The sequence below is a fragment of the Eupeodes corollae genome, chromosome 1 (assembly GCF_945859685.1).
Source record: "Eupeodes corollae chromosome 1, idEupCoro1.1, whole genome shotgun sequence".
Lineage (NCBI taxonomy): Eukaryota > Metazoa > Arthropoda > Insecta > Diptera > Syrphidae > Eupeodes > Eupeodes corollae.
The window spans coordinates 299,066,685-299,091,486 of NC_079147.1; the positions used below are offsets into that span (position 1 = coordinate 299,066,685).

General features: G+C 35.8%; 1 protein-coding gene across 1 annotated transcript in view; it reads right to left on the reverse strand.

Annotated features, from left to right (window-relative positions):
* Positions 1-3,099: 3,099 nt before the first annotated feature.
* LOC129951795 (uncharacterized) overlaps positions 3,100-24,802 on the reverse strand; it is a 28,678-nt gene continuing 6,975 nt past the window's right edge. The window contains exon 2 of the mRNA XM_056064117.1: positions 3,100-8,480. Within this exon, the coding sequence (XP_055920092.1) occupies positions 3,100-8,480 (5,381 nt within the window). The remainder of the gene's footprint in view (positions 8,481-24,802) is intronic.

Genomic DNA, 24,802 nt, shown 5'->3' on the forward strand with positions numbered 1-24,802 from the left:
TCCAATCTCGAGGGACGGCGCAGTAGGGGAAGACTGCGACTCAGGTGGCGCACCCAGGTGGGAGAGGACCTCAACCAACTTGGCGTGCGAAACTGGAGACAGCTAGCTAGGGACCGAGCTGGCTGGAGACGCTTGTAGGTTGAGGCCCAGGTCCGCCCCGGACTGTAGCGCCACCTTAAGTAAGTAAGTAAGTAAGTAAGCTATCCATACGTAATCCATGAGTCATCATTGCATCCCGAAAAAATTACGGTTTCGTATGGTTTATGAGCCGGCGAGGCATTGGGCCGTAGTTTTTCCGAAATTATCAAGACCTGGACGTTACTGTGAATGGGGATCTCTACCGTTCAATGATAACCAAATATGTTTGGCCTCAATTGGATGATATGGACTTTGAGGACATGTGGTTCCAACAGAACGGCGAGCGGCGCTACAAACCACACAGCAAATGTAACAATCAATTTATTGAAAACCAAGTTTGAAGAACGTGTTATCCAACAAGCCACTAGCCATGATGACCTTCGTACGAATATCGAACCTGAAATTGCAGCAGTATCGGCTGATTTATGATTGAAAACCGTCGAAAATTGGGTTCAGGGTGTGGAATTCTGCAAGCGTGCTCGTGTGGGCCATGCAAAAAATATAAAGTTAAATATATAATGGCATCAAACGTACTTTCACAAAAATAAATAATTTAATTGATATCCCAAACCGTTTTCGTTTTTTTTAGAAAACTTTTGTAGCGCTCTTATTAAAAAAAAACGATATTTCTGATAACCCATCGAATTCTGCACCATTGATCCCAGGGTTTTTTGTAGACTGAGTCAATTAAACCTTGTAAGAAAAAGCAAAATAGTAAGACCCGATTAATATTTCAGATATGGAAAATACTGACAATGATCTTCCTCAAAACTTCTGAATAAAGATCGCCATCATCATACACTATCAATTTTTTTTAATTTAAACTTAAGACACTGTTTTTATTAATAAAATTGAATTTAATTTCAAAAAATGTAACTGTTTTGAGTTAAATCGTAAAGGTAAGTTTAATTTTGAATTATAATTTTAAAAGGGAAAATAATGAAAAATGGATACAAAATGAAACACACTTGTTCAACGTTATAAATAGAAGTAAGTATTCTTTTATTTGTGACCTTTTGTCACCTTCAAATTCTTAACAATTTTATAACACATATACAAGCAATTCAACTACATAAAATATTCAACGAAAGACGACATCGGGTAGCGTTCTGAGCTAGTCTTGGCGGCAGCATCCAACATTCTCCCCCCCCAGTGCACAGCGTAAACGAACACAGCTTCTATCATTTAATGTACATGAAAGTAATACAAAATATTATTAATACAAATTTTAAATGAATTAAATAGTTGAAGTAATTATGTTTGATGACATGGGATATAGGCCCAGGTGGTGGTTCATGATTGTTCTATTACATTTCGATACTCGAAATATATTTGTCATCTCGTATTAATAATTATATGTCACTTATTTTTATTTGTTGTATTGTTGTATTTTCTCCGCGGTAAATATAAATTAAATATTTGTTTTAACTGTGTTTAGTGTTAATTTTTAATTATTTATAAAGTTAAAACCAACTGGATTTATTTTAAAGAGTGAGTATTGTAAATTACATAAAACATTTTTTACTCTATAAGCATACACATAACATAACCTTTTTTTCTTTAAATTATTTTTAGATGACTTGACCTTGATTTTGGTGGCTTAGAAGCTGAAGCTTGCCGACAGCCATGGCTGTGAATTATTTTGGTAAGTTGTTGTTTTTGTAGAGTGGTTGGTGCATTAATTTTGTTTGTTTTCTTTTCAGGCCAATTTATGTTATATATATATGTTAAATGTTTTCGTTTGAAATTCTAAAGGTCCGTTATTGGTTTCGGTGTTTTTTTTGTAATTTATTTTTGTTTTGATTTAATTTATAATTTTATTATTTTATTGATATTATAATTAATACGGGTGTTATTAATATTATGTTTAGTTAAATGTGAATGCATGGGAGGTATTAACTTAAGTTTTATACTATTTTGCATGTTATTATTATGTTGTTATGTTTTGTTATTGTGATTTCAGGTGAGATGCGATGGGTGAGTTGGTAAAATATTAGTATTATATATTTTATTAATTATTTGGTTTCTCTTTTAGGTTTGTTTATTGGTTTGGAGTGCCGGACGATAATCTTGTGTTTTTAATAATGGGAAACTTTTGTAAGATATGGTATGCTTCCTTTTTCATAATTTTATTCTATAGTTTTACTTATGTATTTGTTTTAATTTCAATTTTATTGATTTTGCCTTTTGTGTATTTTATTGGTTTGAATGTGATGAGTGTTTTATTTCAGCGTGTGTGAGTTTTTTTTTAATTTATTGAAATTATTTTATTTAAAATTATTAATTTTATAATTTTATATTTTATATTTTATTTTTAAATTTCTTAATTAATTTCAGGTTTTCGCTTTCGTTTTTATTTATAATTCTTTTATGTTTTGTATTGATAAATTCAATTTTCTTAAGTTTGGGTTTTAGCATGTAAGCTAATTTAGGTTTTATATGATTGATTTTAGTATGTGAATGTGTTGGGTTTTAGTATAACTGTGTTGAATTTTAGCATAAATGGGTTGGGTTTTTGTGTAAATGTGTTGAGTTCTAGTGGACTGTATGAATGGTTAGTTTTGAGATTTCTGAGTGAGATTTCAAATATTCAATGAATGAGAATTTGAAAATTCGTTTTATTGAATAGATTTTCATTCAGTTTTATTTATATTTGAGTGTGTTTGTAATTAAGAATGGATTTTAATTCAGTTTTAATTATATTTGAGTGGGTTTTAATTCAGAGTGGATTTTAATTCATATTTATATTTGAGTAAGTTAGGGTTAGTTTTATTTTGCTCATATTTTTGATTATTAGTTTTTCTTATTTGAGTGGGTTGATTTTCCATTCTTTTTTTTTGACGACTTCATTTTAGTTTTTTTTTGAATTGGTTTCATATTTTCTTAGGGGTTTTAGAATTCATTTTCTTAATTTCAATTTTCTTTTTATTTTGTGTATAAGTTTCAGTACGATTTTTGTTTTTAAATTGTTTCGTTTTCTTGATGCGTTTTGTTTGATGGAAGTGGACATATCTTTGTGATAGGCCTCTTAAATTCATTATTTTGTGTTCGCACTTTGACTACACGGATAAGATCATCTTGTCCTGGGTAGGTTTCCACTATTCTCGCCATGGGCCATTTCGAAGGTGGAAATCTTTCATCTCGTACCAAAACTAAATCTCCGATTTTGGGTTGGTCCTTGATTTTAAGCCACTTAGGTCTATTTTGAAGCCTTGTGAGGTATTCTCCGCTCCATTCCTTCCAGAAGGTCTGTAGTGAGGCTTGTAGACGTTTCCATCTATCCAGGTATCCAATCCTTTCTACTGCTAGGTCTGCTTCGGGAACTATATGAGCTGATGTGCCAATTAAAAAATGAGCTGGTGTTAAAGCATTGAAATCTTCCAAGCTGTCTGTAACCGGACATAGAGGTCTCGAGTTAAGGCAAGCTTCTATTTGCGCTAGAAGCGTACTGAGCTCCTCGAACGTCAGAGCTTGGTTTCGGGCAACGCGACGCAAATGGTATTTAACAGATTTCACTCCTGCTTCCCATAAGCCTCCAAAGTGAGGAGAAGCGGGAGGAATGAAATTCCAATTGGTACCCAATGCACTCAATGAGTTAGCAATATCAGTATAGTTAAGTTTAGCAGCATTTAGCATTTTTTGGAGTTCCACATTAGCACCTTTAAAGTTGGTCCCACAGTCACTATATATGTTTGCACATATGCCTCTGCGAGATGTAAATCTTCGGAACGCGGCAATAAAGGCTTGTGTCGTTAGATCTGTGACAGCTTCAAGATGAATTGCCTTTGTTGAAAGACAAATAAAAATGGCGAAATAGCCTTTGAATTTTTTAGCACCTCGTCCTTTCCAGGCCTTTACTTCTATAGGTCCGGCGTAGTCGACACCAGTGTGTGTAAATGGTCTTGAAACATTTACTCTTGGTGCTGGAAGGCTTCCCATCAGTTGTTGCAATGGCTTAGGTGCATTCTTAAAACAGGTGAAACATTTATTAATGTACTTTTTGACCGTTCTCTTCATGTTGAAGATCCAAAAACGATTTCGAATGTGTGCAATCACTTGGTGAATACCACCATGTAGAGTTTTCTCATGGGCATCTTCAATTATTAATCTGGAGAAATTATGATCTGGCTTCAACACAATTGGATGCTTTTGATCATATGTTAGGGTGGCATTTTGAAGTCTACCTCCGATTCTTAATATTCCACATCCATCAATAAAAAGATTCAGAGATTTGTTAAGTTTGGTTCTTTTGGTTTTCTGTAGTTCATTTATGACATCATGAAACATAAGTTTTTGAACACTTCTGATAGCTGTTCGCATGGAAATATCGAGTTCTAAGGGTGTCAGAACCGATTTTCTTCGATGTGTTTCTTTTTTTCTACTATTATAGATAAATCTATGAACATTGGCTATAATTCTTAAGGCTTTTGTTAGTTTGGATTGTTTACAAAGCACATCTAAAATTCCATCGGTATTTTGTATTGCTAAATGAGTTTTTATTTCTCGTTTTTCTTCATTTATTTCACATTGGGTGGGTTGTTCTGGTATGGAGAATTTCCACATCTCCTGAAGAAAGGGTGGTCCTTTCCACCAAAGATTATTATTTCTTAGCTTGGATGGAAGAACACCACGGGATGCAAGATCCGCTGGGTTCAACTTAGTTGGAATGTGTTTCCACATGCTAACATTTGTCAGCCTTTGAATTTCGGTAACTCGATTGGCAATAAATGTTTTCCATTTTGAAGGCAATCCAGAGATCCAACAAAGGGTGATTGTGGAATCAGTCCACGCAAAGACTGATATATTCTTGAACGGAAGGACTGATTTAGTATAGTTGAGTAATTTTGCCAACATCACTGCTCCGCAAAGTTCCAATCTTGGCAAAGAGACTGTACTGACTGGAGCGACTTTAGTTTTGGCTATGAGTAAATGGGTGTGAATGCAATTCTTGTTATCTAAAACTCGAAGATATACCACGGCTCCATATGCCTTGGTAGATGCGTCACAGAATCCATGGAGTTCGACCTGTTGGGTGCCATTCTCTATGTTTACCCATCTCGGAATACGGATATCTTCTAAGATATCCAACTCTTCTTGAAAGGAGAGCCATTCTTGAAGTAGTTCCACAGGAATGTTTTCGTCCCACGAAAGGCCTTTCAACCACAATTGCTGCATAATGATTTTCGCTTTGACGATACAGGGTGCTATCCATCCAAGTGGATCAAAAAGACGAGCAATTGTTGAAAGTATCGTTCTTTTTGAAACGACTTTATCTATAGAGATTTTTTTAAATGAAAATGAATCGGTAGATGGGAACCAACTGATTCCAAGGGTTTTGGTATGATCCAAAGCTCCGAATGTCAATGACACATTTGTTTCCTGATCTGCCTTTGGTATTGAAGCAAGAAACTCTTCGTTATTACTCATCCATTTGCGAAGATGAAATCCAGCAGATGATAAAAGCTTCGAGATTTGGTGATACTTTTCTTTCGCAACTTCTACTGAATCTGCACCCGATACCAAATCATCGATGTACATATCTTTCCGAATCATTTGAGCGGCTAATGGATATGTTACTTCTTCATCTGAAGCAAGTTTCTTTAGCGTTCGATTTGCTAAATATGGGGCTGGGGCAGTACCGAACATTAAAACTTTTACTTTGTAAAGCTTTATTGGCATTGATGGATTTTCACGCCAAAAAAGTAACTGGTAATACGCGTCCTCTGGATGAACTAATATCTGTCGGTACATCTTCTCTATGTCTGATACGAAAGTAATTTTGTGCGTTCTCCACCTTAAAACAATGGCTAAAATATCTGTTTGAGTTTTAGGTCCAGTCATCAAATGGTCGTTTAAAGAACTACCATCTGCCGTTTGATATGCAGCATTAAAAACAACACGTAACTTCGTCGTTGTACTAGTTTCTTTCATCACGGCATGATGAGGAACCACATAGTGAAATGGAGAGTTAAGTTTGTTATCTATGTTAATATCTACTTCTTCCATTTGATTGAGTGTGAGGTATTCTTTTAAGCAATCGTTATATTCTTTGTGTAGTGTTGGGTTGTTTAATAATTTTTGTTCTTGTTTATAAAACATCATTAAGGCCTTTTGTTTTGTTGACATAAGTCTTGGTCGATGAAGTTCTTTGAAGGGTAGTGAAACTTCAAAGCGCCCTCCCGGCACCCGCTTGGTGTTTTGTAGAAAGTGCTTCTCGCACTCGACATCTTCTTCATCTACGGCTTTTTCATAGGGAGTTTCTTCCATTTCCCAAAATGCACGCATTTGTGTGTCGATATCTACCAACTGTGTGTAGACTTGAAGAGAAAATGGCTTTTCCAAAGGAACTTTCCCCAAAACAATCCAACCAAACCTGGTTTTTTGGGCTATTGGAGCTACCTGTTCCTCATTGCGTATGACTTCGTCTAATAAAATTTCGCAATATATGTCATTCCCTAATAAAATGTCAATGTTACCAGGACGATTAAATGAAGGATCTGCTAATTTCAGTCCTTGTAAATGCTTCCATCTGTTAGCGAAGACTTCTTCATTCGGTAAAAGTCCTGTAAGGGTCTTGTATATATAACCTCTTGTCGACGTAACAAAATCTGAATAATTAGAACTCAGATTCAAATTAACAAAATGTTTACAAGAGCTACCTTTGTTTTGTCCTAAAACAGAAACGTCAAAGGAAGTTGGAATCTTTTTAAGACCCAATAATTGAGCTGCCGATTCGGTTATAAAAGTAGCTTGAGATCCAGGATCGATCAAGGCTCTTAATTGAACAAAGTCTCCTTGGGCTGATTTGACTTTTATAATCGCTGTTGCTAACAAAATTTGGGATATTTTAGATTCGTTTAGATGAAAACAGTTTGAAGATGTTGAAGGCGGTATATCGTAGGAGTGTACATTTTGTACATTTGGATTAAATTCTGTTGTTACATGATGTGTTTGCGAGCTATTTGGATTCTGGGTGTTTATATTTGTGTGAGCGAATGTGTTTCTATTATTATTCTGTTGAGTGGGTGTATATGAGTTTGTTTGTAATTGAGCGCGAGGATTATTTGAAAATGTGTTATTATTATTTGTGTTGTGTTGAAATTGGTTATGATTACCTTGAGAGCTTGATTGTTGATTGAATGCATTTGGAAAATTGTTTGACTGCGAGTATTGTTGCTGATTTGTGTTGTTAAAATTGTTGCTAAAATGTAGGAGTGAGTTGTGTTTTTTATGGCAAAAATGACACGACTTATTACTTGGGCACAAATTTGTTCGGTGACTGTAAGCTAAACAATTGAAACAATTGCCAAATTGTCTAACAACTCGTTGTCTAGCACTTACGTCCATTTTTAAAAATTTCGAACATGTTCGTAAGGAATGTACACCTTTATGACATACCTTACACGTAAAATTTTCTGTTGCCTCAGTATTGAGATGAAAAACATTTTTTGTTTGCTTTTTCTGTGTTGATGTTGTATTTGTTTGATATTGCTGGTCCATCATCTCTAAAGTTCGGAACCTCGTTTCCAAAAAGTCAGAGAACTCTTTAAATGTAGGGATCTCTTTTTTAGTTCCGAGAGTTGTTTCCCATTTTGATTGCACCGTAGCCGGTAGCTTTTTCAAAAGCAAAAATATTATTATTGCATCCCAGTGATGGACAGGCAATTGCAGGTTCTTTAAAGCATGTAAAATTTTTGTTGAATTATCTAATAATTCTCTTATGCCCTTAGCATTTTCTTCTTTAACAACACTTAATTCATAAAACAACTTAAGTTCGTTGTTAACGAGAATTCTTTTGAAATCGTATCTCGTTGTCAAGAGTTCCCAAGCCTTATCATAGCTTGCATCATCTACACTTATGTGTTCTAGTAAAATACCAGCACCTTCTTTACAACTTGACTTCAAATAATGTAATTTTTCGATTTTTGTAAGTGAAGTGTTGTTATGTACCAGTGAAACAAACTGGTCATGGAAAGAACGCCAATTTTGATATTCTCCCGTGAATGTCGGTGGGTGAATTTTTGGCAAACGTACATCGTGCGGCTTGTCATTGGTCGACTTTTGAACCAAAGTAGGAGCAGGTGAATCTTTTGCTTTAGCTGCTGCTTCTGCTGCTGCAAATTTGTCTAGCTCATCTAGCAACACAGATTTATAAATTGTATAAATCTCACCAGCTTCATTAAAAAGCTCTTCGATTGGTGCTATGTTTTCATCGCTGCAAACCGCGATTTGGTGCTGTTGAACAATGGTTTGCCAATTGTTACCAAGCGTTTCAAGCCGCGTAGAGACATAGTTCTTTGTCCTACGAGTTGCAGAAACTGTCTTCTTAAAATTCTCATAATCTTTTCATATCTGAGCACATATATTTTTTAAAATTTTTACAGCATTCATTTTGATTTATGTATTTAAAATTTCTTTATAGTATATATGTATATATACGAGTATATGTATGTTTATATGTATATAAATTACAAAAGTAAGTAAATTTTACTCACTGCGATTACTTTCAGGAATGGGTAGCTGGACAACTGCACTCTTGGAATGATGACTACGATGGCGATGACGACGGCGGCGGCGGCTGCGTTGGCGATGACGACGGCAATGACGATGATGATGATGAAGATGATGGTGATGATGGTGATGATGATTATGATGATGATGATGATGGTGTTGATGATGATTATGATGATGATTAAAATGTCTTTATTCAAATTAAATGTTAATTAATTAATTTTAAATTCGTTGAATAAACTTTGAAAAAGAACGACAAAATGTCGTCGCACTGTCTTTTTAATTAATTCAAACAATTTAATATAGGCGGTTTGTTTAAAAAGGCTCGCGAAGGACCAAAATGTTTTGAGTTAAATCGTAAAGGTAAGTTTAATTTTGAATTATAATTTTAAAAGGGAAAATAATGAAAAATGGATACAAAATGAAACACACTTGTTCAACGTTATAAATAGAAGTAAGTATTCTTTTATTTGTGACCTTTTGTCACCTTCAAATTCTTAACAATTTTATAACACATATACAAGCAATTCAACTACATAAAATATTCAACGAAAGACGACATCGGGTAGCGTTCTGAGCTAGTCTTGGCGGCAGCATCCAACAGTAACTTTGATCAACTTTTTTAAAAATTTGAATGTTCTTAATTGAGACTCAATATTTTATCGGACGTTACTCGAACTCTTTATTTTAGAACCAATTTGGTTAACATGAAAAATACTGTAGTGAGCCAACCTTAAGAGATAGACATATGCTGTCACGTACTTTTTTTTAGAACTATTTAAGGACACTCTATTTGTTAGCTCTTAAGAGAAAGCTTATCTTCCCCAAATTAATGCTGCAAGTGAGTGTTATGACTCCGCCTGTACTTGAGCGAGTAAGTGATTCAATGGGGTAAATCTTTTTTTGCAATCGTACTGTAGCGAAAGTCCTAAAAGATCTTAACATACATAAATCTGCTGGTCCAGATGGTATCCCTGCTATTGTTCTGAAGAGGTGTTCTTCAACGCTGGCAAAACCACTGCGTAAGCTTTTTCATCTGTCCTACTCCTCTGGTCTCGTTCCGAGTGGATGGAAAACTGCTTTTGTCCAGCCTATTCCCTAAAAAGGCTGAATATTTCTCACCGTCCAATTACCGACCGATTGCACTTACGTCCCTTCTTTCCAAGTTCATGGAACCGCTGATTAATTATCAGCTCAAGAAATATCTTGAAGATCGAAAGCTTATTAGTGACCGTCAGTACGGCTTTCGTATCAATAGGTCCACTGGTGAACTCATGGTTCATCTTACCGAACAGTAGAGCAAATCTTTACATCGCTTTGGAGAAAGTAAGATTATTGCACTTGATATTCCAAAAGCATTTGATAGGGTTTAGCATTAGGTTCTCTTTTCGAAAATGCGTGCATTCGGTTTTCATGAATCTTTCCTTCATTGGATTAGTGATTACCTTTCGAATCGTTTAATACATGTTGTATTGGATGTATTCAAGTCTGAGAATCACAAAATAAATGCTGGTGTGCCCCAGGGCTCTTTTCTATCTCCAACACTCTTTCTCATTTTTATTAACAATCTTCTGAATGCAACTTCTAAGCTGACGAATATACTCTTAACCTTTCATATTCGTTTTCAGATTCACATCCCTCTTCTACGGATGTGGAACTGCAACGACAAAATATGATAAGCTCATAAAATTAAGACCTAAACAGGTTTGTTCAATGTGGATTTAAAAACCGCATGGAAATTAATGCTTCGAAAACCCAATGCTGCCTTGTATCGTTAAAGCGAGATATACACCTCTTGCCATTATGGCACTTGCATCGAGGAGACTCAACATCTCGATATTCTCGGTATATGTATCACCAACCACCTTTTGTGGAACGATCCCATACGCGATGTCGCCAAAAAAGCCACAAGATGTTTGGGTTTTCCAAGGCGATGCAAGAAGTTTTTCTCTCCCTCTCTTATATCTGGGATAGTGCTCCGGCAACTTACTTAAGCCTCTCGGACAGTATTGAACTTAGAACATTTAGATTAATTGTTGATATTACCATCATAAGATCATTTACGTCGTTTGAACATCGTCGAAATGTGTCTTGTCTCACCCTTTTTTACCGTTTATGCTCTAGAGAAATAGCCAGATGCATTCCTCCCCTTAAACAGTTCAATTGTAATACTCGGGCTTTAGGAATGCTCATCAGTATACACTCGAGCACAACTTCGGTCGTACTGTCAAGTACATAGATTCGTTTTTTAGCCGTACTATGCGAATGTGGAATGCCTTGCCACATTCTGTCTTTCTTAGTCATTGCAATATTAAGGAATTCAAAACCAATGTGCACCGACACATCCTTTCAACCCCTCTAGTGCTCGCGCTGTATCTACATAATAATTGTAGTATTATCCTTTTGAATGTGCGCTTATTATAAAAAAAAGGAGAACAATTCTGTCATACCTTATTTTAGCAAAACTTTAACCGTTTCCGTAGCGCACGCATAGGAAGCTCTCAAAAGGGAAACAAATCTCTAATGGATTTGAAAGTCATTGCGTGAAACTTTTGGTCGTATGATGTTAGTTAAAGAAAATTTGACTCATTCCTTTCAAGCAAGACGTATAAAGATGAAACGAGATATGACCCTCAAAATGTATCTAACTTGTTGGTAGAATATTTCAAGAGTGCTTATGAAGACTCTATCTCATAAAATTCTAACTTTTCATAAAACTCGTCAAGCTCTGAAGAATTTCCCCATTCGGTTTTTATGAATCTGTCAATCTCGGAAGCAGTTATAGGCACAACAATTTAAATCTTGAGAACAGTCTATCTTCCGGGAAAAAGCATTTATCATAACTGTTGTTTGATCTGTTTAATAAATCTATCGCTTTCCAATCTTTTGGAAATATATACGTTTCTTTAGACTAACCCTTAAATAAGGATAGAAGCATTTAATCTTTAATTATCTTTTTACTTAAGTAACAGACATTCAATAACAGTGTTGTTTTTAAAAATAATAGTTCAAGTAATTTTTTAGTCAACTCTGGTGTTCCACAGGGAAGCCATCTTGGTATATTTTTATTCCATTTGTTTATAAATGACCTTTCATTTATTTTACAGAACTGACATCAATACACGATGATGACGTACAATTATTTCGAACATTTATATCCTTAACTGACTATGAAGTACTTCAAGACGGCCGACCTTAAAAATATTATGTAAATGGTGTAAAACTAATTGTTTATCTTTAAACATTGAAAAACGTAAAACGGTAATTTCAACACAACAACTCTATATGGATCATGAATATCTTCTAAATTTTTCAAAATTGTTTTGAACCAAGATTAAGTGTTTTTGAAAATATACATAAGTCAATAAAATATTAGGTTTTATCTAACGTTTTAGTCGAGAATTCAAAAATCCTTATGTTTGCTAGATCCGGAAGGTGTCCAAAAAATCTTTCTTAGGTTTGCCTTACGTTTCTTTCATGGAATGTGAAGGACTCAAACTTATTGACTAATTACAGAGAGTATTTGCAATTCTGTTATGTTATGGAAACTTTATATCACCTTTATCAGTCTTGAATTGTTTTAATTTTACTTTTGGTTGTGTTAAGTACCATATTGCGATCGACGCCAGACACGCTTCCAGCATTATGGATGTACGAACTTTCCGAGGAGCTAACATCGACTCCTCGTTGTAGCCAGGGTAGCACTTCGGATTTCCAGACCCAAGGCAAAACAGGGAGGTGCTGGGAGAAGATACAACGTCGAACGGCTACAATCGCCAGAGATCGCCAAATCCTTTTCCGACCGAGTGACAAGTAACCTCTCTCGAAGTTCTCTGCCGCCAACACAATGTATCGAAAACCAGTGGCAACATTGCCAAGATGCTATCAGAGAAGCCGCCTCTGATGTGCTGGGTTTCAAACAGCCACCAACAAGGAACCCCTGGTTTGATGAGGAATGTCGGCAGGCAAATGCAGCCAAACAAGAGGCACGCAAAGCGGCGCTGCATAAAAGGACGAGAGCTGCTCGTGAGCTCTATGAGCAGAAGAGGCGAGAGGAACGCCGACTTCGCAGAAGGAAAAAGAGAGGGCATGAGAAGCGTGCGGTCGAAGATGTTGAGAGGTATAAAAGCAGGAATGAGGTTCGAAAGTTTTATGAACAGGTGAAACGAAATTCACAGGTACATAAACCTAGAACCGAAGGCTGCAAAGACGAAAGTGGAAACATCATAGTGGAACCGCAGTCAATGCTGAGGATATGGAAGGACCACTTCTGCAGACTGTATAACGGCGACGAAGAACTGAATCCCGCCGTCAGGCAGGATGACCCATTCGATATAGACGACGAAAGCCAACAATCCCGTCCTCCCGACTTAGACGAAGTAAAGATTGCCATATCTAAGTTGAAGTCTAATAAAGCCGCTGGAGCAGATGGCTTGAATGCCGAGCTCTTTAAAGCAGCTGGAGATAAGTTGGTTAGGAGCATGCACCATCTTATCTGTAAGATATGGTCGGAAGAAAACATGCCCGATGAATGGAACCTCAGTATTGTTTGCCCGATCCTGAAAAAATGAGACCCTCTAAACTGCACCAACTATAGAGGAATAAGTCTACTTAACATCGCCTATAAAATCTTCTCTGCCATAATATGTGAACGTCTAAAGCCCATCGTCAACAACCTGATAGGTCCTTATCAGTGTGGTTTTAGACCAGGAAAGTCCACAGTTGATCAAATATTCACATTACGGCAGATCCTGGAAAAAACTCAAGAGCACCAAATCGACACCCACCATCTTTTCATCGATTTCAAGGCCGCATATGACAGCATCTACAGGGACGAGCTGTATAGAGCCATGTCTAGTTTTGGCATCCCTGCCAAACTCGTCCGTTTGTGCAGGATGACCATGGAGAATTCACGCTGCTCCATAAAGGTTGGAAACAACTTAACAGAACCTTTTGATGTCAAAAAAGGTTTTAGACAAGGTGATGCGCTGTCATGCGATTTTTTTAACATCGTGCTTGAAAGAATAGTGCAGAGCTCACACGTCAACACTATCTTTCAAAAGTCTGTCCAATTACTGGCATATGCTGATGACATTGACATAATCGGAAGAACTCAGCGTGATGTCAATGAGGCTTTTGTGAGTATTGAGGCAGAGGCGGCAAAAATGGGTTTAACGGTTAATGAGGGCAAAACAAAGTACATGCTGTCGTCTAGAAAGGACATACAACACCGACGTTTTGGACAAAACGTCACAATCGACAGACGTACCTTTGAGGTAGTCAAGGACTTCGTCTACCTAGGCTCCGCTGTAAACGCAGAAAACAACACCAGCGCTGAGATCAAACGCAGAATAACTCTTGCTAACCGCTGTTTCTTTGGACTAAGAAAGCAATTGAGTAGTAATGTCCTCTCTCGAGGGACCAAAGTGTTGCTATATAAGACCCTTATCATACCCTTCCTGCTTTACGGTGCAGAAGCATGGACTATGAAAAAAGCGGATAAAAGCACCATGGGTTGCTTCGAGAGAAAAGTTCTTCGTGTGATCTACGGTCCCGTATGCATCGAAGGGGAGTGGAGGAGAAGATGGAACGACGAACTGTACGGGCTGTACAGCGACGTAGACTTAGCAAGAAGAGTAAGAGTCCAACGACTAAGATGGCTGGGTCACGTAGAGCGCATGGAAACCAATGCTCCGGCCCGGAAAGTCTTCGAATCCGCACCCACAGGACAGCGCAGTAGAAGAAGGCCGCGGATCAGGTGGCGCGCACAAGTGGAAGGTGACCTCACCCAACTTGGAGCGCGAAACTGGAGACATCTAGCTAGGGACCGAGCTAGATGGAGAAGTTTGTTGGGTGAGGCCCTAGTTCACACAGGACTGTAGCGCCACCTTAAGTAAGTAAGTAAGTGTGTTAAGTACCAGTTCGAAAACATTTCTTGTCAATCCAACTATGATCCTTTTGTCCAATCAATCAGTTAATAAATCCTGCCATTTTTTTTATCAAATTTAAAATGCTTACAAAAGTTCTCAAACTGAAAACAATTACATAAGTCGAAAACTTTTGGTCAAGTCTGTATAGATTCCATTCATAAAAACACCACTCCGCCAAATTCATCAAAATTACCCGCCTCTCAGTCGTCGTTGTTCCCTTGTCGACTCGACACGAATTAAACTGAACACATCCCGACCCAGGACCCAGGACCCAGGACACAATCCCGGCCAAAGTTATAGTCGACATGATGGACCTTTGGGATATAATAAAATATTGACGAAACACGTTATTTAGTTTAATTCACAGAAGCCTCAATTTTTAAAGCCATAACAGCTCTCCCAATTTCATGGTTTCCGTTATATTTTTGTTTTTATTATTTGTATAAGGTTTTTCGTCCTTATGCATTAATGATGACCTAACAGGAGAGAGGAGAAAAGCAAAACAATCTATTTTATAATGTCACGGGACGCGGATGTAGGAATTTCATAGTTAAACAAAAAATAAACTCGCCATGAAAATTTTGGAATATGATGATAATAAACACATCATAGCAATCGAATAAAAATTCCTTAAAACGTTAAACATTAAAAATAAAACAGAAGATAATAAAACCAAACGGCCAAATGGTTCATTAAAATTGTAATTGCATTCAGTATTACGTTCTCCACCTGTGTACACCGTACAATTCATGATGAGGTACAATATGAGGAACAAAAACAAAACATTTGAAATCTCGGAACCTCATAAAAAAGTCACGATCGTGATTTTTGATTTCGCAAAAAAAGTCCCAACTACTGGTTTATCGTTGATGGTTTTATGGGGCAGAAAAGTTTGTGTTTTTTTAAATATTTATGTTTTGTTATTTATTTATTTTTTGCATGTTTTGGGAAAACTATTTTTATGTTAGGAAATGTACAAATTCAGTGGACATGGATGTAATAAAATTTAAAAACAATTTTTGGTAGAGAAATAAATATTTTGCCATGAAATAAAATTGATTATAGTTCCGCTAATTTCCTAGATGGACGTTGTTTTATTTTGGGTTATATCCAGATTGTTTTTGATAAATAAATACATATGCAATTTGAAAAGAAGACTAGAAGATTTGATGCAAGGAAGAAAAACGGAATCCAATTTTTCTAGAAATAATATTTTGTCTCCTCGAATATTTTACGAACAAAACAATGATTTTAGCTCGGGAATAATTGTGTACAATGAAGAATGACGTTTTTTACATCTGGGGACGAATTATCGCTTCAGTGAGGAGTGAAAGAGTCCCATTGATGATCGAATGACCGAGTGACAATTTCGGGATGATGGCATTGTATATCGACTCTCTACATCAGTAATTAACATTATCTCATCGAGACTTTGTTGGTTTTCTGATGAGATTTTTGTGTATTCAAGGTTACAAGAAAGGATTATTTTTTTTTCTTATCAAACGACTCAGACGGAATATCAAAACTTACGAGTATGTAACCCCAAAACCATAACACCCAAATCCGAAAATGTTATAAAGCCCACAATTCTTCAAAAAGCCCAAAAAGTTCGAAAAAATCGCGAATAAATAATTTTGCAATCAAAGAACGCCCAAATTCTTACTTGTCATGTTGGCCAAAAGACATTTTTTGTAGCCAATATCGTCATAATGGTGATTTGATTTCTATCGTTTCTTATGTAAAATCACTCAACTTCATATAACCCATATTATAAAAAAACATAAAGCGCAAAACGAGAAATTTATTTGTTACACTTTCTTGACGATCCGAGTTTTTGTACACAAAAACATGTCACAAACATGACATCTTTTTGGCGTCATTTAGTAATTTGGCGTTACGATATTCTTAAATTGATTTGGGCTCTGTGACATTTTCATTGATTTTGGGCTTTGTGGAATTTTCTTGTGAAAAAGTTTTTGGGCAATTATACTTTTTTAATATATTTGCGCAATTTTACTGAGCAATCACACCTGAATTTTCCTTTTTATTTGAAATTTAATAAAACCCAAATATGTTTTAATCCTCAAAAGTTCGTCTAAACCTTACAATAGCAAAATGTTGATAGAATTGTTCAGGCCGCTATGACATTTTTAATTTGGACGATATCGTTTTGAAGACCTGACGCTGAGGGAAAACTTCAGAGGCCCAAAAGTAATTCACTTTAATCTTTTTTAGTATTCAATAAAAATAATATGCACAATTGCACATGCATCAGTTAACACAAAGTATTATCCTTTACAGGAGTGGGTGTTTTTTTTACAATAGAAATAGAAAAAGCAAAAGTAAAAGTTTTAGCTAACCCAAAATATCTTAATAACGCAAGCGAGTAGAATAAAATTTTATATCATAAATTGTGATGTGGTATATTTTTGGAAAAAAAACTATATGTATCATCAAAAAAATAAAAAAAAACAACTGTTACTCAAAAATTTTAAGAACAAATAATTATTTTATCTCCAAAAAGTATTTTATGCAACGAAGAATAATGTTTTTAACATCTGATAAAATTTTGAGAAAATTCGAACTCATAAAAAAACATTATACTAAAAGTTGGTAAAAATTGATTTCCTACTAAAATCTCTTTTCAAAAATTAAAAAATGTTGACTTGAGACCAATTTTATTTAAAAGAACATTTTCTTTTCGTTATTCAGTTAAATTTAAATTACATTTCACACTAATCAGCACATAAATGTACAGAGTAGACTAGGCCGTTGCCCAACAGTTAAATTTTTATACAAATTTCGACAGAAATTTTTTCATAAAAATTAAAATCTATAAAAAATAATACACAAAATTCCTAAAAATTGGTTTTCGATTATAGAGATCTTGTGAAAAAATTAAGGTATTGCTATTGATTTCAAAATGACGTAATACAGAATAAATTTCCGTAGAAAAATCCAATATGTATTTGTTTATAAACGGTGATTTTTTAAGAGCTTGAAAACTTAAAAAAAAGCATACAATTTGCAAAATCTCATCGATTCTTTATTTGAAACGTTAGATTGGTCCATAACATTTATTTTTTGAAGATAATTTCATTTAAATGTTGACCGCGGCTGCGTCTTAGGTGGTCCATTCGGAAAGTCCAATTTTGGGTAACTTTTTCGAGCATTTCGGCCGGAATAGCCCGAATTTCTTCGGAAATGTTGTCTTCCAAAGCTGGAATAGTTGCTGGTTTATTTGTGTAGACTTTAGACTTGACGTAGCCCCACAAAAAATAGTCTAAAAGCGTCAAATCGCATGATCTTGGTTACCAACTTACCGGTCCATTCCTTGAGATGAATTGTTCTCCGAAGTTTTCCCTCAAAATGGCCATAGAATCGCGAGCTGTGTGGCATGTAGCGCCATCTTGTTGAAACCACATGTCAACCAAGTTCAGTTCTTCCTTTTTTGGCAACAAAAAGTTTGTTAGCATTGAACGATAGCGATCGCCATTCACCATAACGTTGCGTCCAACAGCATCTTTGAAAAAATACGGTCCAATGATTCCACCAGCGTACAAACCACACCAAACAGTGCATTTTTCGGGATGCATGGGCAGTTCTTGAACGGCTTCTGGTTGCTCTTCACTCCAAATGCGGCAATTTTGCTTATTTACGTAGCCATTCAACCAGAAATGAGCCTCATCGCTGAACAAAATTTGTCGATAAAAAAGCGGATTTTCTGCCAACTTTTCTAGGGCCCATTCACTGAAAATTCGACGTTGTGGCAGATCGTTCGGCTTCAGTTCTTGCACGAGCTGTATTTTATACGGTTTTACACCAAGATCTTTGCGTAAAATCTTCCATGTGGTCGAATAACACAAACCCAATTGCTGCGAACGGCGACGAATCGACTTTTCACGGTCTTCAGCAACACTCTCAGAAACAGACGCAATATTCTCTTCTGTACGTACTGTACGCATTCGTGTGGTTGGTTTATTGTCCAATAAAGTAAACTGAGTGCGAAACTTGGTCACAATCGCATTAATTGTTTGCTCACTTGGTCGATTATGTAGACCATAAATCGGACGTAAAGCGCGAAACGCATTTCGAACCGAACACTGATTTTGGTAATAAAATTCAATGGTTTGCAAGCGTTGCTCGTTAGTAAGTCTATTCATGATAAAATCTCAAAGCATACTGAGCATCTTTCTCTTTGACACCATGTCTGAAATCCCGCGTGATCTGTCAAATACTAATGCATGAAAATCCTAACCTCAAAAAAATCACCCTTTATAAGCAATAAAAACTTTCAATAAAAACTACTAAAATTGGTAAAAAAATTGGTTTTCCACTAAAGATTTCGTTAACAAAAATAGATTTTGAATCAAACTATTTTATTATTTTATGCAAAATGTTGTTGGTAAGCTTTGGTTAATTCTTTTTTAGAAAAAATCAACTTCTTTAATAAAGTACGTAATAAAACAACAAAAAAACTCATAAGAAATGGTTTTCGGTTCAAGTATTAGGAAAACAAACTATTTTATCGATTTCGAAGTATTTATCTCACAGAAAATATTTTTATGAAAATTTTGTTAAAGTTTCAAGAAAGACAAATCGACAGACGGGTTGGGAAATTAAAATTGAAAAAAAATTGTAACCTCGAAAATTTTAAGAATACAAACTAACTATTTTTGAAAAATAACGTTTTTAAAATCTGATAACATTTTGAGAAAAATCAAACTGACAGTTTTTTATAAAAAATAAAAACCTAAAAAAACATTACTCAAAGTTGGTAAAAATTCAATTTCGACTCAAACATCTTTTCAAAAATTTCATTTCGTTTCATTCTCAAAAATTGTGAGAAAAATTTAACGGACAGTTTTTTTTTACAGGAAAATAAGAAAATTTAACAAAAGTTTTTAAAAACTGATTTTCGACACCAATATCTTTTTAAACATTTGAGATTATGGCTTCTAATTAATTTTAGTTTATAAAAAATATTGTTTTCAACATGAGTAAAATTTTGAGGAAAATCGAGTTAAAAGTTTGTTTACAAAAATAAATACCTAAACAAAAAAATTAATACAAGTCGGTAAAAATTTTGAGCTTTTAAATTGCTTTTATCTTTTAAAAAATATTGATTGTTGTCAACACTTAGTAAAATTTTGAGGAAAACCTAATTTATAAAAAAAAATACTAAAACTTGCTAAAAACTTACTTAAGATTCAAAAATTTAAATCTTTTTTTTCACAGAAATATTTGCTTTCGATAGTACCCGTAGCATGATGGTTAGTGCGTTGTACTGTCATGCCAGAGGTCTTGGGTTCGATCCCTGCCTATGCCATCTAAAGTCTTTTCACGGGTACTGCCTCTTGCGAGGAATTGACAAATCCTTCAAGAGTAATTCTTGTCATGAAAAAGCGCTTTCTCAAACTAGCCGTTCGGATTCGGCCTAAAATTGTAGGTCCCTTATCCATTCCTGACAACAGTACTCGCACACAGGAATGGTTAAGAGTTGTAAGTCACTAGGCCCTGTTGCGCCATCCCATTTGATTTTTTTGATTTGTTTTCGATATTAAGTTTTTTTTTTTTTAAATACAACAGTCCTTTTTCACAAAAAATAAAAATTGATGTTCGTTTCTTGATATCTCTCAAATCAATTTCATTTTTCCAATTTTTACAAATGTAAAAAATGCTACTTTAATTGGAAAAACTTGTTTTCGATTAAAAATCTATTTAACAAAACAAGATTTTGAAACTAACTATTTCCTTACATGAAAAATATTGTATGTAATTTAAAATTTTTCTAAGAATAATTCAACTAACAAATTTTTTAAAACAACACAAATACCTACAAGCAAGACAAATAAACAGACGGAATGGGAATTTATCAGTGTGGGTTGCATCCCAGCCTCTTTTTTTAATAATAAACGCACACTCAAAGGGATATACTACCCTTATTATGTAGACACAGTGTGAGCACTAAGAAAGGTAGAGAGGGGTTGAAAAGAGGTGTCGGTGCACATTGGTTTTGAATTCCTGAATATTGCAATGACTGGGAAAGACAGAGTGTGTCAAGGCATTCCACATTCGCATAGTACGGCTAAAGAACAAATCTCTGTACTTGACAGTAAGACCGAAGTGGGCACGAGGGTATATTGATGATCATTCCTAGAAGCTCGAGTATTACGGTTGAACTGTTTAAGGGAAGGAATGCAACTGGCTATTTCACTAGACCATAAACGGTAAAAGAGGGTGAGACAAGACACATTTCGACGATGTTCAAACGACGTAAATGATCTTATGATGCTAATATCACCAATTAATCTAAATGTTCTACGTTCAATACTGTCCGAGAGGGTTAAGTACGTTGCTGGAGCACCATCCCAGATATGGGAGAGGGAGAGAAAAACTTCTTGCATCGCCTTAGAAAACCCACACATCTTGCCGAATTTTTGGCGACATCGCGTATGTGATCGTTCCACAAAACGTGGTTGGTGATGCACATACCGAGAATATCGAGAAGTTCAGTCTCCTCGATGCCGCTTGGTTTCTTATTCCCCATTGTACAAAGCTGTTAAGGTCGGAATTTAATGTGCTTATCATATTTTGTCGTTGCAGTTCCCCATCCCAGAAGACAGATTTAAGTCTAAAAACGAATATGAATAAGGAGATCATTAATAAAAATAAGAAAGAGTGTTGGAGATAGAACAGAGCTCTGAGGCATTTATTTTGTGGTTTGCAGACTTGAACCCATCCAATACTACTTATCTACTAATCCAATGAAGGAGAGATTCTTGAAAACCGAAAGCACGCGTTTTCGATAAGAGAGCTTGATGCCAAACAATATCAAAGGCTTTTTAAATATCAAGTGCAATAATTTTACTTTCTCCAAAACGATGTAAACATTTGCTTCACTGTTCGGTGACAGGAACCATGAGATCACCAGTGGACCTATTTTTACGAAAGCCGTACTGCCGGTCATTTAGAAGCTTTTAATCTTCAAGATATTTCTTAAGCTGATAATTTACCACTGAAATCGGTTGAAAATTAGAGGATACGGAAGATTCACCTTTTTTGGGAATAGGCTAGACAAATGCATCCGCTAGGAACGAAATCAAAGGAGTAGGACAAATGCAAAAAGGCTTACGCAGTGGTTTTGCCAGAGTTGAAGAACACCTCTTCAGAACAATAGTGGGGATACCATCCGGACCAGCGTATTTATGTGTATTAAGATTTTTTAGGACACTGTACGATTGCGAAAAAAGATTGGCCCCATAGAATCCCTAACGCGCTCGATGATAGGCGGAGTCATAACACTCACTGGCAGCGTTGAATTGGCGGCGAACTTTCTCTAAAGAACTAACAAATAAAGTGTTATTGACAATGAGCATAGGAACAGATGAAGAGGAAGAATTCCTCAAGTTTTTACAAATGACCAACAATTTTGTACTGCCTTTGGGACATTGCAGTATTTTTTACCGTAATTTTTGGTCATGTTAAAATTGGGACACACATCGAACCATGCGTTTTCCTTAAGTCTGATGCTTTTAACCCTATTCGGGACAAAAGTTCTCATTGCCAGGAGAATCAAACTTGTGATCATATCTGCGCTGGCGTCAATGTCACTATCGATGAAGCATAATGACCAGTTAAAGATCCTAAAATAATTATTGAGACCGTCCCAGTTGGATCGAAATCCTCACCTCTTTGTGTTTCACTTAGTGCCAATACAGCTGGCCTGTTTAAAACAGTGTGAAAGAACTCCGAAAGAAAATTCGCTCTAAGCCCATTACAACACTCTACCCTTAAATAAAAATGAGAAAGAGTGTTGGAGATAGAACAGAGTCCTGGGGCATACCAGCATTTATTTTGTGGTTTTCAGACTTGAATCCATCTAATACAACTTTTATTGAACTATTTGAAAGGTAATTACTAATCCAATGAAGGAGGGATTCATGAAAACCGAAAGCACACATTTTCGATAAAAGAGCCTGATGCCAAACCCTATCAAATGCTTTTGAAATATCAAGTGCAATAATCTTACTTTTTCCAAAACGATGTAAAGATTTTCTCCACTGTTCGTTGAGATGAACCATGAGATCACCAGTGGACCTATTGCTACGAAATTGCTACTGTCGGTTATTATGAAGCTTTCGATGTTCGAGGTATTTCTTTATCTGATAATTAATCAGCGTTTCCATGGACCTAAAAACATCTTCAAAGATATTGACTTCAAACCAATTATACCTTATTAAAATTTACTTAAGGTGGCGATACAGTCTGAGACGCTTCTTGGCCTCAAACAACATTTTTCTCCAGGTAGCTTGGTATTACCCCAGTGGTCCAGTTTCGCTCGCCAAGTTGGTTGAGGTCGTCTCCTGCCTGCGTTCACCGACTGAGTCATGGTCTTTCTCTACTGCGACGCCACTCCGTCCCTAGATTGGAACTTTGATGCTCTTTACATGATCCAGTCATCTAAGTCGTTTGACTTTTATTCAAGTACAGCTCGTCGAACTTTCCATATATGCATAACGGGACTAAAATTCCCCAGCCTCAGCGCTGTATATGTGAACCGGGATGTTAAGTGACTTATATTGCGTTTTTATTGTTTGCTCGAGCTATTCTCAGTTTAATTTAAGCGCTGGTGTCGTTGTCTGACTTTATAGCTGTACCTAGGCAGGCAAAGTCTTCAAGTGCCTTAAATTTATAGCATTCCATGGTTCCACGGTTGAGTTTTGAACATTTTTTTCCAGAACGAAGTCGCATGAGAGAGTGCATAGCCTCGTCTACAATCTTTGTTGACATTAAGAGCATAGGTGAGATCTTGTTGGACCTCGATAAAGCATTATGAAGTCCCTATCGACATTCTGCACAAACCGGACAAATTTGAATGAAATACCAACACCCGAAATTACAATGTATAGTTCTGATCTATAGGTGCTGAACTCGATAAAAGATGGTGGGTACCGATTTGAATTTTTTTGAGATCTTTCCAAGATCTCCCATATTGACTTTTCTAGTCTGAAGCCACATTGACCTATTTGGTTGTTGAAGATCGGCTTCAGAATTTCTCATAAAACTGCGAAAGGATCTTATAAGTGATGTTCAGGAGACTGACGCCTCTGTAGTCAGCCCAGTTCAATGGGTCTCCTTTCTTGAGGATAGGGCAAAATGTGCTGAGATTAAACTCATAGATGCTTTCTTTCGCACCCTAGTTTGCAGATAAATTGGTGCATACCTCTTATCAAGCCATCACCTGCTATTTTGAAGAATTCGGCAACGATGACATCAATCCAGCAGCTTTGTTGTACTTAAAATGAGATATAGCGTCGACTTGGTCAGAGATATAGCGTGGAATAGGTCTCTATTACAGCGAAATTTGAAATAGTTTGAAGCAGTGTTTATATTACGAACATTGATGTTAATATTGAGTTAAATAAAAACAACCTGGCTTCTTTTAAAAGATATGAAGGACTAATGATGTAGCAATCGTGTAAACCACATATACCACCACATATACATATACATTGCTTAATGAAGGTTCTTTAATGGCTTGCTCCATTTGTCAAGCTTGTCTATCGACGAAACCAGCTGACCAGAGTTGATATTTAACACTTAACAAAATAATGGATGAAGTGTTCTATAAACTTCAAAAACGTCAAACCTTACTGAAAAGAAATGTCAATATATTTTGTCATAGTTAACTGCCAAACTATTAGACAGCAACCATCCTACATTTCTATACAGCTAAAAACACCCTTTCTTATATTTGGCTTGAAACTAAAAGTAGTCAATGTTTCTTAAACTTTCCACAATACGTACAAAACAAGGTCAAAAGACTTAACCTAATCTCCTACTGATTTTTCATTAGTATAGTTAAGTTCTTAAACTCCAAAACTTAACCACACACAATCTGAACTGCTAAACAAACAAAAATACTTCTTTGCCAAATTGGTAACCTTTTGGCACACCAATTTGTATATATTTCCATTTCGAATCTAATTTACACTAAAATTTTGCCATTCACAGTGAAAACCTAACAAAACAACAACAAAATACACAACTTGCTCCTCGATGCACAGCACATGCATATTCAGTCAGAGGTATAGCAAGAGGACTTCCTCATTCCTAAATGGTAGCTACTCCTCGCAAGGATTCAACAATAGCTAAACCATTTTTCTTTTGTACTTATAAGGATGTAGATGACTCGCGCGAAATATATAGGAAAATGTAAT